This window comes from Peromyscus maniculatus, chromosome 16, assembly GCF_049852395.1.
Source record: "Peromyscus maniculatus bairdii isolate BWxNUB_F1_BW_parent chromosome 16, HU_Pman_BW_mat_3.1, whole genome shotgun sequence".
Taxonomy (NCBI): domain Eukaryota; kingdom Metazoa; phylum Chordata; class Mammalia; order Rodentia; family Cricetidae; genus Peromyscus; species Peromyscus maniculatus.
This window is the reverse complement of record NC_134867.1, coordinates 21,374,624-21,393,593: the sequence shown is the minus strand read 5'-3', so window position 1 is coordinate 21,393,593 and position 18,970 is coordinate 21,374,624. Positions and strand designations below refer to the sequence as shown.

Here is an 18,970-nt window from a genome sequence, read left to right as displayed (position 1 = left end):
ATTGTGTTGAGACACAATCTTAATATGTGTCATACGCTGTATACAGGAGCATAGGACAAAAGCAAATGTGATTGTATGTCATTTAAAAGTGGAAGAAAATTCAGAAAACTCATAGCCATATGGATTATTTCCAGGTTATATATTTTTGGTTGTTTCTAATTAAAAATATTTCCATAAGAGTTTCTCCAACAGATGTGATTTTGCTGTCAGGGACATTCAGTATCATCTAGAGACATTTTTGGTTGTCACAGATGGAGAGAATGCTGCTCATCACATCTGGTGCACAGAGGCCAATGATGCTGATAAATGTCCTACAATGAATGACACATCCTCCCTGCCCCTCAGATAAGTTACCTACCAAGGGGTCAATAGTGTCAGCTAGGAGATTCTGTTGTTAACTAAACAGACTCACGTTCACTGTAGATATCGGATTCCGTGTCTGTACTGCTGGGGATGGTGAGAAGTGCCTGAGATCCAATACTATTTAAGTCAACCTTTTCAATATCAGATACCATGGAATTTACCACATGCTGGTCAAAGAGAGCTGGCCTGGCAATCTGCACATAGACAAAAAACAAAAAACAAAAAACAAAAAAACAAAAAAAAAAACAAAAAACGCTGAAGTGTATCAGTTACAGTCTACCTGAGAAAGTCATTAGCTTTGATAAAAGTAGTTTCTTGAAGGAAGACAATCATAAATAACTCTTGAGTTTATCTGTGTATAAATACATGTTTGTATGTAGTTGTATGTACGTGTCTCTGTGGAGGCTAGAGGTCTACATTGGGTGCCTTCCTCAGTTTCTCTCCACAATATTTTTTGAGACAGAGCCTCTCATTGAACCCAGAACTCATCGATTGAACTAGATCAACTGGCTGGGAAGCCCCAGGGATCCTGTGTCTCTGTCTTCTCTGTTCCAGCTTTATGAGTATAAGCTATCGCCATGCCTGGCTTTCGTCTGGTTGCTGGTCCTCATGTTTGTATGGCAAATACTTCATTGACTGAATTCTCTCCTCTGCTCAAGCTTTTCCCTCATTTTAAATTTAAAAGCAATAACTGAAACTCATGATCGTCTTTGAGATAGATTTGAAATTTCATTTAAGATTTAGAAAATGAAAGTAATATTTTTGATCCATCATCACACAACAAGAATGATCAAATTTAAATATTAATTTAAAAATAACATTTTAAAGGTTACATTTCTTGTCTGGACCTATCTCTAGTTTTCTTCTTTTTTTTAATTCAGGATACTGAAACCTTCATAGAGCCAATAATTATAGTGACAGCAACAAGTGTTTGTGCTATTTCTATGTACAAATTGTTTTGCTGCTCCGTATTTGGCAGGAACTGTCAGCTGCAGTTTAAAGAGTAGAGAGCTTAGAGGTTTAATAAAGTTAAATATCACACAGCCAGGCTGGAGAGATGGTTTACAGGGTAAGAATATGTACTGCTCTTCCAGGAGGTCCAAATTTTATTCCCAGTACCTATGTCAGTCAGTTAGTTCACAGATACCTGTAACTCCAGCTCTGGGGTATCCAATGTCTCTGGCCTTTACCCATGTGCACATCCGTAGACACACATATACTCATCATGTTAAAAAGGAATCACACAGCCTCACTGCTCCTGGACTCATGTACACACACACACACACACACACACACACACACACACACACACACACACACACAATTTAAAAGGGAGATGTGAAAAAGGAACCACACAGCCTCACTGCTCACAACTTTGCCTTGTACCAGCTGATATCTTGCTTGTGAGACTACAGTAACATTACTTCTTATTTTGAAATAACGTAGAAACATTGCAAAACAATTGTAGAGACTTTCAGAATGCTGTCCATCCAACTTCTTATACTATATACATCATATTACATGGGCATTGTCTATTGCCAAAAGCAGGATATTAATACATGTGCTGTACAGTTAGCTAAAACACAGACATACAGATATAATTCTATACCGATGCATCCTCTCTCGGGTCTAGTATTTGCTCTAGGTTACACATTTCATCTTGATGTTGCATGCTTCGTTTCCTTCAAATTGTGAAAGATCTTTAATTGGAAGAGTCGCCCCCTTTGCCTTGGGTGACTCATATTCTCGGCGGACCCCATACCTGAGCAAGATGCAAGAAAGACGTCTGTCGCTTCAGAGAAGACACGAATCTTCGCACAATGGGGATTTTCTTGTCAGTTAGGGCTTCTGGCAAGTTTTCCAAGGATGAAACAACCCACTGTTCCCAATTTTTAGCAAAATTTCTTATGTCTGATAGCAAGCTACAAAGAAAACGCTGGGTTAGGTGCTGCATTGCTCAAGAAATGTATTGAATATCTGCCTTTCGATGGATGATTCTGCTGGCCAGTGGTTCCAAAAGCATGAATTTGAAACCAAAAAGACTCAGCCTGGAGCTGTTATATATGATCTTTAAAAAAATGCTCAATTTCCTCAAACTCCAGCTTCCTCATCTATTAAATGAGACTAAGAACAGTATCTGGTCATGGGATTATTTTAAGAATTACATGAAATGACTCATGGGAAATACCCTTGTTTGAGCCTAGCATGAAAGTAGTAATCAATAGGTTCCTTATTATTATTAACTCCTAATTCATTAGTTTCTGTGAAATACATTTCTTGGGAAAATGTGTCAGCTTTTTGTTACACATTTGACTTCTTGGATGATATTACATTGACATTGTAAAACTGTATGTATTTAATCAGTTTTATTGATATATTCTTATCATCCAAGTATAATTGTATGTGACAGGTAGTCAAAAATGTACTACTTATAGAGTCTACTTGAAATTGCAAACTGTGGCAGCGTGTAAGAACATATAAATATTTAAAACTCTAGAATCCTCATATTTGTTTCGCAGAGGCAGTCCATGTGTAGTTGATGAGTTTGTATGTGGGAAGCAGTGATAAAACATAGGAAAAAGCCAAGTTTCGGTCAAGCCCTGGGGTCTAGCTGCCGCTGGGACATTGAATGAACTCTCCACATCCAGCTTCCTCCTTTGGTAATTTTGGATTATAATATTCACTCTTGAATAATATTTAAGCATTTATCATTCAATGATAATGAGTAAATTAAATAAATGACAGTATTCTCTGAATGATAGGAAAGTATGCCTTCTCTTTAAAGGAGAGCACCAGGCCGTACACACTAATGTGGAAATGTTCTCGGAGGAACTGCAATAATGTTAATATTGTGCTTTCAGTTTTTCAATTGTCCATATGGTCAAAGGTATTTTGAAAAAAAAATATGATTGAATGAAGCTCAGCTGTTACCACTGTTTTAGATAGTCACATAACTAGTTGCTTGCCACTAAATAAGCATGAATTATCATGTGTAACTGACTCACAGTATAGATTAGGTGCTTGAAGTGCTCCATGGATGATTGAAAAAAACTATTGACCAGACCAAAGCCAACTATTACATAAAGAAAGAAAAGGTGTCAAAAATAAATATGTCTATCAACCAACGTGCATCAGAGCACTACATGAAGGCATAATTTAGTTTGTGGCCTCTGTCTAAAAATAACTTACATTATTTCACAGACTTTTTTCAAGGGAAAATGTTGATCATTTCCCCCAAAGTTATGTTTTCACCCTGGAAATGGCTGTGTGAAAATTCTCCCCATACATTTTAAATAAAGTATTTAAGATCTTATTTCTTTACTGAAAGAAGGTTCATTATTCCACTTCCTGATTTTGCAGATTAAGTTAATCATAAAAGTGTAATTTAAGATTTCTCCAAAATTCCCTCACAGATTTCGTTATTTTGCTTATTTTTCCCATTGACTGTCCCATGCATTCTCTATCTAGTCTTCATTGAAGAACTTTGAAGCACATTGGAGGTCAACCATGTTTGGATACCAACTTTTTTTCCCCCACTTTGGCAGGTCTCACACTTAGGTTACTTTAGGTTTTCATTTTACCCGTTTTATTATCTGATGCCCAAAAATGAAGACCCTGGCATACCCCTTTCAGGTGATAGAAAGAAAAAAAAATATTCTTGATAAAAGAATGACTTCCAAGCCAATTTTTTCATTAACATGTGTATGAGGTGAAACTGCTATTCTTATGAGGACCTGTCTTGTTTTATTAGCTGAACATACCTTTCAGGCATTTCTTGCATTGTGGCAGGAATGAGGACATCTGTAAGAACCTTAACCAAAGCAAAAAGAGTTAATATAAACCTTTAGAAATGATTGTGATTAGAGCTTTGGGCGAATGGGCTTGTGTCTTACCACCCAGGTTTAGGCAGAGCTAAGAACTGAACCAAGACCTCTAGGATGCTAGGCCAGCAATCTGCCCGGCGAGCTTCATCCCCAGCACCAGAAATAATTATTTATTGATTGATTACTTTCACTTGTTACTTTCCTAGAGAGTAACATGATTTCTTTCTGAGGGTTAGAATTTTCTCTCACAGGAGTGGGTATGTGGGATTTGTATGTGAACATAGGAGACAGTCAATTAACAGCCCTCCTTTGAATTACTCATGGATTGGTCTTGCTAACCACACACTGTTTTGTAGACTAGCAGTTAGATGTGGGGGGAAAAACCTTACAGATGCTCAGTTTACACTCTTATTTCCTGTGCCCTCTGTGCCTCCCTGGTCCTGCCATGAGGAAGAGAACTAAATGTATTTATTGATACTTAGAACAGGACATTCTTGCATTGGGCTAAAATTTTAAAAATAATTTGTGCATGGGCTGGGGGAAGGGTGGGTGTGTGGAAGTTATTTCTCAGGAGAGCTGAGTTGTTATCCCAATGGTGCAATGGCGTCACTCTGACGGTGACAGCTGTGTATCTGAGCCTAGGTCTCCCCTGTGTTCATTCAGAACCACCTCATGTTCACCAATTGCTTTTTCAAGTGGTAAGCATTACAGACAATCATATAGCGCAAACTGAATCTTTCTTTGTAAATATTGGCATTTATTTAATAAAAAAAAAAGAAACAAAACAAAGATGGTCCTTGCTCTTTCTTGTCCATCAATATAAGCCTGAAGTGAAGGCGAGAAAACCCTGCACTTGGTTCTGCATTCTCTCACTTTGTGATTACTGAACAGACATGTGGTCCCTCACTTCCTATCCTCAAGTCAGGCTGTCAACTGTTTGCAAAGCTGCCTCTGAATGATGTAGCTGGTGTCTCCTCTAGTTTTCCCAAAAACCTGAGAACGAAGAAGTAACTAATTTGCCCTACATGTTTGAACTTTCTTGCCAACTCAGAATATGTTCTCAAAAGGTAATTTTTGGTTTTCCATATGACAACTTGGCAGGTAAATGCAGGCAAGCTCATTTTAAGGTGCAATATTATTTCCCCCCTCTCTGTTTAGGCCTTCTTACTGTCAACTGTGGAAGATGCTCTCTCCCTCCCCACTAAATGTTTGGCTAGGTCAACCTGGTTATCTGTCCCAGGATCTGTTCTTGTGACCATTCTGAAGAAATCTGTAGGCTCTTATTAGGTTAAGGACAGAATTGGACATTAATGCATTTAAGTTAGAGATTTTCAAGGTGTTTATCCAGTGAGAGTATTTAATTCTGCTTTCTCCTGAGACAGTTGATGTTGTATTATGTTAATATGAAAACATCTCATAGAGGTAACAAAATTTCATAAACTTTTCAAATATTAGCCGCCATATCTTATTTTGGATTGTTCCTAGATGTAAACAGAAATTGAGCTGGTTTTGTTTATTGTAAAAAGGTTTTTAAATAATTGTAAATATTTTATAAGCATTCAGGGTATTATTTAAGGAAATGAATTCTTCATGCTTAAGGTAACCCAAGGAGCTTACCTTATAAAGAATTGAGTCACAAACACAGAAAATGTCAATGATAACAGGATTTTCCAGCAGGGGAAGGAGATGGTCAGGCATTCCTTGCCAAAAGTGCAGTAAGAAATGCTGGATCTAATTGTAGAGCAAAGAGCACATTGAACTTATTAAGAACAGGATGTGAATGTTTACATAATGCCATAGAGAAGCATTCTGTAACCTCACCTCTTCAAAGTTCCCATTGATTGCGTTGTCAAGGATACACTGGCAGTGAGTTTTGTACATCATTATGAGAGTATCAACCTATGTTAGGGAAGAAAAGGTTAACTAAGGAATTTTTTAAATTTGTTATTTATTTATTTCATACTTTGATGCTCCTGTTATAGGCCAGGCATTTTGCTCAGTGCAAAGGACCTAGAACAAGGAGCAGATCCTTACTTATCCCAAGATTACTGCCCAGCAAAGGAAAAGGATGGGGAAATTGGTGATCTGATGCCATACAACATGATAAGATGTAACATGATACATGATATTAATAAGAGCATTTTAAGCCGGGCGGTGGTGGCGCACGCCTTTAATCCCAGCACTCGGGAGGCAGAGCCAGGTGGATCTCTGTGAGTTCGAGGCCAGCCTGGGCTACCAAGTGAGCTCCAGGAAAGGCGCAAAGCTACACAGAGAAACCCTGTCTCGAAAAAAAAAAAAAAAAAATAAGAGCATTTTAAAAGGTACTAGCAAGGGAACCATTGGCTAAAATATCATCTTAATTTTCTGCATAAGAAAAACATGTTTTATTGGAAAAAATGAATGTACAACATCAAAATGCATCATCACCTTTTGGTTGTTGTTGTCTTTGAGACAAGGTCTTGCTATGTAGCCCTGGCCAACTTGAAATTCACTATATGGACCAAGCTGGCTTTAGACTCACAGACATCTGCCTGCTTTCTTCCTCCTAAGTGCTAGAATAAGAGGTGTCCAACCACATATCTGACCTAAACTACATCAACTCTTTGGATGCTGGGAGCAGTGTGGTATAGTGGTTTCAGGTTTTGACTCTAGAGTCACCTTAATAAAAGTTCTAAATGAATTAACACATACAAAGTGGTTAGTGTATGTTTGAGAAAAAGGATGAATGTTAGCTCTTTGGATCACAGCAGCGTCTTATGGTGGTGTGGTCATTGCCTGGCCTACCATTTTGCGTTTTACCTCTTATTATGGGGACAGCATCCATCTTTATGGTCTAGTTTGCCCCTAAATAATGATAGCATGAAAATTAGCACTCTCTTTCCAAGCAGTCATGCTCACCACAGGATATTTCCAGGAGGGTGTTTGCATCAAAGCAAATGAAACTTGCCCTACACTTTAGGCAAAACTATTATGTTTAGATAGGTCATCAAGGCAAACGTTTTACATGAGAATAAGGACAGTGTGAAGGATGGAAAGGAAGCCATAAGATTGTCAAAATACTGTTAGGAAATACAAAGGGTATCAGTGGGATGAGAGAAAGCAGAAAAATGTAAGTAACTTGAGTATGCATATAATCAAAGTTAAGTAATATACATGTATTAAAATTTTATAATGCAATTACCTTATTCAATTTATATAAATTAATAAAAATTAACATGTTTGGCTCCAAACTCTACTAATATAATTATAAATTCTAGCTCACACGTTGCTTTATTTTTTTCAAATATGCTGCTTTACACACAGTTCAGCAGACATTTTAGATCTTATTATTAGTATTTCATGTGTTTAATATTTACATGCCTTATGACACTAAACTTTAATTGTAGTGTACTTGTATTCTTCAGAAACACATTTGATTTTATTTTCTAGGAATAAATATCATTTTTGACATTACCAGAAAGAGTCAAGATTCAGATCAACTATAGACAGTGAACATGGAGTGGAGTTGATCTCCACCTTGAGTGATGCAGCAGAATGAAAGTGCAGCCCCATCCCCACCCCCAGGCTGTTGGCAATGACATTTACTGGGATCAGCTCCTCACTGAGCATTCTCCACTCTTTCTGCCCCTGGCTTCAGCTTTCTGGGATCTGATAGATCACCTGTAGATCTTGGCAACTGTAGGAAGGTAAAACGGTTAAGCTGTCCTTAGGACAGAGAGAAGGGTATCAGTCCCTGGACTGGTAAAAGAGTTCACTGGGAATGAACTTAGAAGCAGGGGGTCTCAGAATCAATCACCCTGGGTACCTGAGTGAGAAATGATCTACCAGAATTTCAATGTGAAAGGTTGGAATTCCTCAGAGGCCAGCAGAGAAACTGAAATAAACTATTGGCCCGTGTGCCTCCCCTCTCTATTTTTCTCTGTCACTTGCCTCCTTCTCTGGCTCTCACCAGGTATATTTACACAGTAAACACTTTCATGGCATGCTTGCATGCAAACAACCCTCTCCACAAAGGAGAGCCAAAACCACTCTCCTTCCAAGAAATGAAGTCCCATTGATTTCCACAGCTCCCCCCACAAGCTGCCACATGTTAACATTTATTCCAATTTCTCTAGTATGAAGTCATTATATCTATAAATATAAAGTGTGCTAACCTAGAGAACTGTGATTGGAAGTGTTAAGAGAAGGGAATGGATATATTCAACATCTGAAAATTATCTTCACCACTTGGTCTCTTCTTACCTGGCATGGTCATTCTGGCACTCATGTGGGTCCTATAGTTACTCTGCTTCTCTATTTATGTATCAATAGTTTAAAAAAAACAATATCCTATTTTTGTTTCCTATTTTTCTACAAAACTCCTATTGCCAAAATGATTCAGTTAAGTACTAATGACATCCTTGTGTGTTTGCACCTCAAAATATGAAATGTGTCAAAAAGCACTTTCATCCAACGTGAATATAATGAGCTTTACTTGAAAGAAACACATAAAGATCATTAAGCTCTGATTCAATAATGGTACCCACTAATAAAGAGCCAGTAATTCCCCACCAAATGACTTTAGAAGTGCAGAAATAAGAGAAGATTTGGTGTGAGACTTTATTAAAGACACATTGGAAATTCTTATTGAGGGATACTTATAGGATGAACCCAGTGAAAACAATTCTCCCTTGACATCTTGTGTAACCCTTACATTTCTTTAGCATCCCCTTCATTGCTAGGAACAGATTTCATCCTAGAGAAATGTTCAGTGACTATTTATTGAAATAAAATGGAACTAACAAAAAAAAAAAACATAAAGCTTACCACTGAAAATCTGGATGCAATAAACACAGTATAGTTTTTTCCCTCAATTTTGAACTTTAAATAAAAATAATCCTTAGCCTTTTGGGATTTGTTTTACCACCTTCTGATTATGCACTATCATAGAGATGGTAAATAATTAATTGGAAAGTGTTTAATCAATGTTAGTAAACATTTGTCTCTCCTATAAATCAATCAATTCTGTTTGATAATGCAGATTTCTGACTGCTTCCTGCAAGTGCCATAAGATTCCCAACGAAGGGAGATATGGAGCCAACATATCAGAAAATCGATAGAGAAGTGTCTTTAATTGATACCTTGTCCTTAGAAAGGCATCCTTGGTACACAAGATGTTGAGCACTGGGGAATTCTGGAAGAAGTGTTCCTGTTTTTGAGCTAAGGGAGTATTTTCGAGTAAAACCACCCTGTAATTAAGAGAGGCACAAAAAGAAATGTCATGATTATGGACTCCAAATTCGGTAACGAAACAAAAATGAACATTTCAAACTGTGTACATTTAGAGGTTTGGGTAAACTGTGTAACTGAATTAACCAGATACATCAGCCAATTTGCTCCCAAATGTTACATAACTTCATCATCAAAATATTTTCCCTCCCACTTGGGAGTTTTGTTTTGAATATTTGCCATTTTTAGAGAGCAAACTCAAGTTCATATTTGTTAATGGTACATTTTGGAAGGTCTACTACTGGAATTGCTAAAATTATTTTAGCTACAAAATCAAGGGTTGGTGGATCCCAACTGTGCATTTCCCAGTAACATAAGCAAGACGATGAGAACTAGATCCACTTGCTGAGTCTCGGGTGGATTCATTACTGCTAGGACTTTATTAGCATCCAAGTCTTCTGGTTTCCAAACTTGTAATTTGAACTTCTCTACGTCAGCGCCCCCACACTGAATATGGAAGTTTGTCATTCTTTTGCATCTCTGGAGGAAAACAGTCTTCAGCAAATTAAAAAAAAAATTGCAAAGACACATTGTGTGATACATGTAATAATGCAGAGCTGACACCTGTGGGAAGAGTAGATGTCTGTTTATAATGTCCCACAGGCCAGAACTGATTGTTCCCACTCTAGAAACAGAAGTTAACAAACTTTTCAAAGGCAGTTATCCTTGGGAGGAAGGAACAGAAGAACCAGGAGTTCAAAGACAGCCTCCGCGGCACAGAGAGCCTGAGGTAACCTTGGCCACCTGAGACCCTGTCTCAAAAAACAAAAATTAAAACTAACAGAAAAAATTAAATAGATGAGGTTGCAATCAAAAGTTTGAGTCAGGAATAAAATTACAAATATGGTTTAAGGATGGGAAGGAAGGAATTTTGTCCTCTCTTCTAGCATCTCCAGACTTCTGGGTTTCTTATGTTCATCTATGTTGTGTTGAATAAGTTTACTAGACTAAAGATTGATTACTAATGTACACATGCAGGGTTTCCACCCTGTCTTATCAGTACCAGGCTTTGAATATCCTTCTAGAATTTTCATGGTAAGACAGCAAAAAAGTTTGGAAGACTCTTGAGTCTTTAAACATCAAATACTTTAAAAATCACTGGTTTCATATGGAAAGATTCTATATAAGCATGTAAACCAATTTTATATTAACATGCAAACCAGTTTTTCCTAATTGCTATAATTTTAGCCCTAACCTCTATTCTCAAGCATGATAAATATTAAATAAAAACTTAAGAATAGTCAAGAACTATTACAGAAATAATCTTCATATGCTAATATAATTGCAAGTTGATTTCAACCCACTCCATTTAATTAGTCTTCATAATTCAAGATTTATTTCAAAGACTTTCTATGCTTTGGATTTGCCATGTATTTTGAACCCTGTCAGTGGCCCATCAAAGATGAGTACTGTAGGCCGAAAAGAAAAACAATGCTGACTTATAAAAATAAAGAATTTTGTTTTGTTTTGTTTTTGTTGTTGGTTTGTTGGTGAGTTTTTATTTGTTTATTTGTTTGTTTGTTTGTTTTCAAGATGAGGTTTCTCTGTGCAACAGCCCTGACTGTCCTGGAACTCACTTTGTAGACCAGGCTCACTTCAAACTCACAGAGATTCACCTGACTCCTGAGTGCTGAGACAAAAGCTATGCGTCACCATGCCTAGCTAGAATTTAGGGGTTTTTTGGGTTTTTTTGTTTGTTTGGTTGGTTTTTTGGGGATTTTTTGTTTGTTTTCTTAGACAGGGTTTCTGTGTAGCTTTGGAGCCTGTCCTGGAACTCACTGTAGCCCAGGCTGGCCTCAAACTCACAGAGATCCACCTGCCTCTGCCTCCCAAGTGCTGGGATTAAAGTCATGAGCCACCACCGCCCAGCTAGAATTTAGTTTTGAACAAAAGGACAAGTTTTAACCTCATTGTAAAGCCTGAAACATCAAAAGTTCTAGGGGAAAAAAACTCAGCATAGGCAGTACTCTTTACAATATCAGTATAGGGGCCGGGCAGTGGCAGCGCACGCCTTTAATCCCAGCACTCGGGAGGCAGAGGCAGGCGGATCTCTGTGAGTTCGAGGCCAGCCTGGGCTACCAAGTGAGTTCCAGGAAAGGCGCAAAGCTACACAAGAGAAACCCTGTCCAAAAAAAAAAAAAAAAAACAGTATCAGTATAGGAAAGGACTTTCTGAACAGAACTCCATGTGTCCAGGAATTAAGATCTACAATTTATACATGGGACCTCATAAAACTAAAACCCTTCTGTACAGCTAAGGCAACAGTCAAGCAAATGAAGAGGGAGCCCAGAGGCTGGAAAGGGACCTTTGCCAGCTAACTATGCATCTGACAGAGGATATATTTCCAGACTGTATAAAGAGCTCAAAAACCAGTCAAAAATCACGATCCAAATAAAAAGCAGACTGTAGATTTGAACAGAGAGTTTGCAATTGAAGAAATAAAAATAGCTAAGAAATATCTCAAAAAAAATTGTTCATTTTTCTCTAGCAATTAGAGAAATGAAAGCCAAAGCAACTATGAGATTTCATCTTACCCCCGTCAGAATGGTAAAGATCACCAAAACAACGAAAAACAAATGCCGGCCAGCAGGTCGGGGAAGAGAACCCTCACTCACTGTTGGTGGGACTGCAAACCGGTGCGGCCACTATAGAAATCAGTATGGAGAAACCTCAAGAAGCTAAAAATGTATCTACTGTATAACTCAGCTATTTCACTCTTTGGAATATGCCCAAAGGACTAGGCATCCTACTCCACAGATACTTGCTCGGCCATGTTCATTGCTCTATTCACAAAAGCTAAGAAATGGAAATAACCAAAATGTTCTATGACTGACAAATATATAATGAAAATGCGGCACACATACGCTATGGAATACTATTCACTTATGAAGAAAACATAAAATCATAAACTTTTCAGGTAAATGGGTGGAACAAGAAAATATCATAGTGAGTTAGCCCAGACCCGGAAAGACAAACACTCACATGTGCTCTCTTATGCATAGTTCCCAGCTCTGAATTTTTAGATGTGAGTGTGTAACCTAGAGTAAGAGCAGAAACCGGGAAAGTAAAGAAGGACCAAGTAGGGGCAGGTGGGGGAAGGTATTCTAGAGAGAGGAGTAGCAGAGAACAAGTACATGAAAGGGGAAATGAAAAAAATTGGTGGGGGGGCTTTTAAATGGGGAAGGCAGTAAGAATGAGAGGGGGAGAGGGGGTAATCATACTAAGGAAATTTGGAAAAGCCATAGGAATCATGTCATGTTTACCTAAAACTATATATGATGTATATAAGTTGTATGTATATATATATATATATATATATATATAAAACATACATGCATGTGTATGTATAGCACATATGTAATTTAAATGAAGTTATCTCATTTGGGGTGACAATAGTCCCCCAAGAGTCAGGTACTAGTTAACAAAATCCTCAGTACCAGGCTTGAAAAATCTTTGAAGTTCTTGGTCAGGGATATTCATGAGATTCCCCTCCAGCCAACAGAGGCTATCACTGTGTCCCTTTGTTTCCTCCCATAGTTTACAGGTTAAGTCTGTGCTGCTGAAGACACCACACACTTCGTATGTGAGACTTAGAGGAATGGAGCTGGAATTACCCTTGAGGCCTCCCTTCTGAGAACTAATGCTCATAGAACTGGGAGGTAGTATTCAAGCTGCCCACAGAGGAAAGCAAGTGACAGTCCTACCCTCCTGTGGACCTACAAACCACAATAATCAACATGAGCAAGATATCCTCAAAGGCACAATAGGGGCACTCTTATCTTGAGGGTAGTCAACATCTGTCTAATTGAACTTAGGACCTCTTCAACAGGAGGGAGTTCATGCCTCATACTGTATGTAAGTCTAACCAACTACTCTTGGCTGGTGATGCCATGGAACTTAGAGAACCTACTATTGCCATTTCCCCCAAACTTCTATGATTTTGAACTGCATTCTAAATACTATACTTATCTTTATAACCAGAGATAAATGCAGCTTCACCCCCATCAAAGAAGCTTCTTTGTGCAGTAGATGGAGACCACTACAGAAAGACACACTGGTCAAAATGCAAAGAATAACAGACTGTGAAGTGCCCAGTCCCAATTGATCAAACATAACTCCTGCACCTACACCTCGGGGAACATTGTGGGAAAGGAGCCAGACAGATTGTAAGAGCCAGAGGACCAAGACATCTGGTGAGAGATTGTGTCTTCTATATAGAACAGGAGAGCTATACTATGAAATCACAAGATTATGTTTGTGTAAAGTAGACCTGCATAATAACAATATCAGTTGATATGTCAGCATGGATAGGGGAAATCTCACAAGGTTCTACCCCTAGATAAAGAGAGCTATAGATAATTAATGCCTTATGAGACAGGGAGAATCAATCGTCCTCTGGGATGAGCCTCCTAATTGGTTATCCAAATGGTCAATCCTAAAAATTATCTGAATATGAGCAACACTAAATAGACCCAGCAGGTTGTATTTATATATTTATGTGTATGTATACATACAACAATAATAATTTAAAAAATGAGGAGAAAGAGAAGAAATGAAGTTGGAAGGGGTTGGAAAATAGGTGGGTAGATCGGGGAGGAATTAGTGGGTTCAGAGGGGGACTGAATATGATCAAAATACACTATATGAAGTTCCCAAGGGTTCAAGAAAATATTGTTTAAAAAGTTAGAAAGAAAGTAAGGCATTCTCAGAGAATGGACGCAGCATGAGCTGGATATCACCAGGGTTACTCTGCAAGCTTGCAGAGTATTGCAGGCTGAAATGAAAGAATGCCAGAGAGTACCTTACCCCACATGAAGCAATAAAGAGCTAAGAAGAAAAGGTAAATCTTAAAAATTCTTATTAATAAAATCAAACCTGAGGCCAGTTAGTGGAGTCAATGCTGGTAGATCAGAGAGACAGAACAAGCCACAGCTACCTCACCTCGCTGGATCCTCAGATGGTCTTGTTTCCTCAGACTGGAGGCTTCTGAATCCTCATCCAGAATGGGTCTCAGCTGAACTGCTGCTCAAAATCCTGAATGCTTAACCAGCCAAATGCTTAACCATCCAAATGCTTCTAGTTTCTGGTCCTCACGCCGTGTATATACCTTTCTGCTTTCTAGCACTACTCCCTGGGACTAAAGGCTCGCTTTCTGGATTAAAGGCGTGATGAGTCACCATGCCTGTCTGTATCCTTGAACACATGGATTTCTGCCTCTGAAATGCTAGGATTAAAGGCGTGTGCTACCACTGCCTATCCTTTATGTTTAATATTGTGGCTGTTCTGTCTCTGATCCCAGATAAGTTTATTAGCATGCACAATATTTGGGAGAATACAATACCACAGTAAATAAATACAAGGTAATTGCAAAAGTCAGTTGCAACTCTGCTTTCTGTTTTCACTTGAGTTAAAAGACCAATGCATAGAAAGAAAAGCATTTGCGCTACGATAACTTTTGTTTGTTACCTCCACATTTTGTTTTCTATATAATTTCATAAACAATAACTCCCAGTGTATGTTTGGGGGCACGTATGTATAAAGTGTGATTTGTAATACAACTGAAAAGGATAGGGATGGAGGTGCAAAGTAGTCATTTTCGGTGCGTCACTGAAATTTAGTTGATTTAAATTCAGACTGGAGTTTTAAACCATTAGGATACTAAACATGGTACAAGTAGTAACTACAAAGAGTCAGAGAATATACACAAAAAGAGATGAGAAGGAAATTTTACTTTAAAAATTAACTAAACAGAAAAAGGATATAGTAAGTTGAAGTACAAGGAGTGGGGTGGGTCATGCGTGCATATCTCTGTGTATTATAAATACAAATTTCCCAGCAAAACTGGTTAGCATGCTAGAAAACATTGCAGAGTAAAGTATATGCGTCTATCTTAATAGTTGGAAATCTGCACATTGGAAATACTTTTGTGTAATTGTAGCTAGCAGTACAGGCAGAAGATGTACAAGAGGCACACCAGCCCAAGGGAAAACTTTTAAAACTACATTTCTTTGGTTATGCTGGGAATTGTGCACAAAGATGGCAAAAGTCAAAAATGATACTATGCTCTCTGGAGTGTGTGGCACAGAACCGGAAGGGACTGGCTATCTTTCCGTATCCTCGTTGCTATGGTTGTGCTACAGGAGATGCCAGGTTATGTACTACAGACTGGCCACAGAAGTCTGCTTTGTTTCTTTGGTTTTCTGTTGGGTTTTGTTTCATTTTCTTCTTTTGTGGCTGATGACTTCAGTATTTGTGGGTAAACTATTAATCGTATTGCTAGGAGCCAAAAAGAAGGAACCTACAGAAAAGAGACAAATGTGATTATAAGGTACAAGTGTCTGACTTGTCAGGAGGACAAAGAAAGGAACTAAGTGGCCCGGTGTGGCTACGTGATGACAAAGGAGGACATGATAACAGTCTGCAAATATTTGAAAAGCATATCCCAAGGAGGGAGGGCTTGAAATTGATCTTGATATAACATTGTTCAACTGACCATGAACAGCTAATGTGAAGGAGAAACAAGCTGGCTATCGGGGAATTTTCTTCCCTGTAGTTTATGAAAATAAGAGACTATTCTCCAAGGGATGATGGTGACTTTGATATTCTAGCTGTTTGAGACAAAATTTACCCCAAACCAGAAGAGTCACAGGAAAAGGAACCCACACTACTATCACCACATGATGCTTTTTTTGACAAGGATGCCAAAAATACTCATTGGAGAAAAGACAGAATCTTTAACAAGTGGTGCTGGGCAAACAGATTATCTACATCTGAAGAATGAAAGAAGATCCTGTTTTCATCCTGAACTACACCACTTGTAAATGGATCAAAGACCTTGATGTGAGGCTTGAAACTCCAAGACTACTAGAGAAAAGTCAGGAAAACTCTTGAAGAGAACGAAGAAGTGTCTAAGTACAGATCTGGTTGCTTGCAAAATTAGGCCAATGGTTGACAAATGGGACCTTATGAAATTCCAAAGGTTCTATATAGCAAAAGAAACACTTGAGTCAGAGACAATCTGTAGAGTGAGAGAAATCCTTTCCGGCTATACATCTGACAGAAAAATAATATTTGGTTATACAAGGAATTTTAAAAACTGAACAAGGAAACAACCCAGTTGAGATATAGAATAAGAAATTGAAGCATGCTCCCAAAAGAAGAAACATGAATTTGATAGCCGAGATGACTTAGTGGATTAAAAGGCTTGCTGTGCAAGGTTTGAATCCTCGAAAGTCACATAAAGTCTCAGAGAGGAAGCCTGTGTCTGTAATCCTGACACTCCTAAGGCAAGAAGAGAGGTGGAGAAAAGTGGATCCCCTGGTTCTCTCTGGCCAGCTGACCTGTTATACACAGCAGCAAACAAAAAGACCCTGTCCCCAAGTGGAAGGTGAGAACTGACACCCACTGTTTTCCTCTGACCCCCCCATAAGCACACTGCAGTGTGTGTGTCTGCACTCTCTTACACAATTGCACACACACACAACACATGCAACATATACACAACTTTGAGGATTCTACCTCAACCATTTATAATGGTGGGCCTCAAGAAAACAAAAGACAGCAATGTATTGTTAATGGGTGTGTAAACTGGGCAGCCTCTATCAGTGTGGGAATTTCTAAAAAAAAAAACTAAATATAGATCTGCCCTAAGGCTCAGCAATACCACTCCTGAACACACGCTCAAAGCAGTCTACATCTTATGACAATGGTGTGATAAGGAGACAAGAGAGAGTAAATGAAAAATCATTTATCTCCTCAATTTAATAAGAATTCCTACCTTTACAAAAGAGAAACTTGAACGATGGGAAAATTATTAAAAACACTCAACACCATATTGCTCAAACACACAAGAAGTCAAACATTAATAAAACCAGCCTCCTGTGGAAACCAACCCAGCCACAAACCTTTGACCTAATCTGTCCTGCTAGGGAAATGGTGGCACAAACCTTGTGGGAGTAGTCAGCCCACTCCACAAGAAGGAACCCATACCTGACACTGTTTTGGTAACCAAGAACCAGAGACTAGATAGCCCAGAGACCTAGGGTGAAACCAAAAACTACTGGTATTTTTTTAAGTATCAATAAAATGACTCCTATTAGCAGTCTTTTAGACTCATAGATCAGTGCCTTATCTGGTCATCTCCAGAGAGGTTTTCTCAAGCAGCAGATGGGAACAGATGCAGAGACCCACAGCCAAATATTATAGGGGAGAGAGTCCAAATGAGAAGTCTCTATCAAATTATTCTCCTCAGAGCTCGGGGAATCTCATTCAAGAGGATGTGGAAAAATTATAAGAGCCAGAGGGGGTAGAGGACATTAGGGGAACAAGGCCTCTGAATCAACTAAGCAAGGTGCATACGAGCTCACAGAGACTGAAGCTGCAAACACAGGACCTACATGGGTCTGCACCAGGTCCTGTATATATTATAGCTATCAGCTTAGTATTTTTATAGGGCTCTTGACTATGAGAACAAGTGGGTCTCTGACTCTTGTGCCTGATCTTGGGACTCTTTTCCTTCTGTTGGGTTGCTGTGTCCAACTTCAGTATGAAAGTTTTTGCTGCATCTTACTACATTTTATTTTGTCGTGTTTGGTGGTTGTCTCTTGGAAGCCTGTTCTTTCCTAACGGGAGATATAGAAAGGGAGTGGATCTGGAGGGGAGGGAAAAGGGAGGAATTTGGGGGAATGGCGGGAGGGAAAAGTATAATTGGGATATATTATATGAGAAAAGAATCTATTTTCAATGGAAGGAAATAAAAATTTTAAAAAAAATAGCTAGTTTCTAGAGAAAAGCTTTCCTTCACAAAATAATGTAATTAGGTTTCATTTTATTGCAAGGAATTAAAGGGTTCTGAGAAATTCTCCACATTTAAAACCTGTATTTATCAACTAAAACCTCTTCTTTTTCTTTCTTTCTTTCTTTCTTCCTTTCTTCCTTCCTTCCTTCCTTCCTTCCTTCCTTCCTTCCTTCCTTCCTTCCTTTCTTTCTTTCTTTCTTTCTTTTCTGTTGTTTGTTTGTTTGTTTGTTTTGAGACAAGGTTTCTCTGTGTAGTTTTGGTGCCTGTCCTGGATCTCACTCTGTAGACCAGGCTGGCCTCGAACTCACAGAGATCTGCCTGGCTCTGCCTCCCGAGTGCTGGGATTTGAGGCATGCGCCGCCACCACCGCCCAGCCTATCAACTAAAACTTTAAGTCAGTCTGAATTCATAAGCTCACAAAGGAACTGACTTACTGTCCTCCTTCTGTTTGTGTTTTCTTTTTCATTGCTATTTAGCTTCTGTTGTGACTTTGCAAAGCTGTGTAGAATAGATAATAAAACCTCGTAGACTTGCCACCCTGACTAATACATGAGACAGGCATATGTTTAAGCAGCCTTCGCAGCCCTCGTTACTCAAGCAATACCTTCCCTCTCCACTAGGAGTCGTTAATAATCTGGGTGTGGTCTCAATCACTCCTATGCATACTTTAAAAACGTATTTTCTATGAATATGTTCTGGATAATACTCATTATTTAAA

The 18,970-nt window shown here is 38.6% G+C and overlaps 1 protein-coding gene across 1 annotated transcript in view; it reads right to left on the bottom strand.

The window, feature by feature from the left end:
- Rfx6 (regulatory factor X6) overlaps positions 1-18,970 on the bottom strand; it is a 45,482-nt gene that overhangs the window by 12,930 nt on the left and 13,582 nt on the right. Inside the window, exons 4-9 of the mRNA XM_042261973.2 lie at positions 9,308-9,415; positions 6,009-6,086; positions 5,805-5,918; positions 4,125-4,174; positions 2,126-2,285; positions 413-557 (exon numbers count right to left, since the gene is read on the bottom strand). Coding sequence (XP_042117907.1) covers positions 413-557; positions 2,126-2,285; positions 4,125-4,174; positions 5,805-5,918; positions 6,009-6,071 — 532 coding nt within the window. The 5' untranslated portion in view covers positions 6,072-6,086; positions 9,308-9,415. The remainder of the gene's footprint in view (positions 1-412; positions 558-2,125; positions 2,286-4,124; positions 4,175-5,804; positions 5,919-6,008; positions 6,087-9,307; positions 9,416-18,970) is intronic.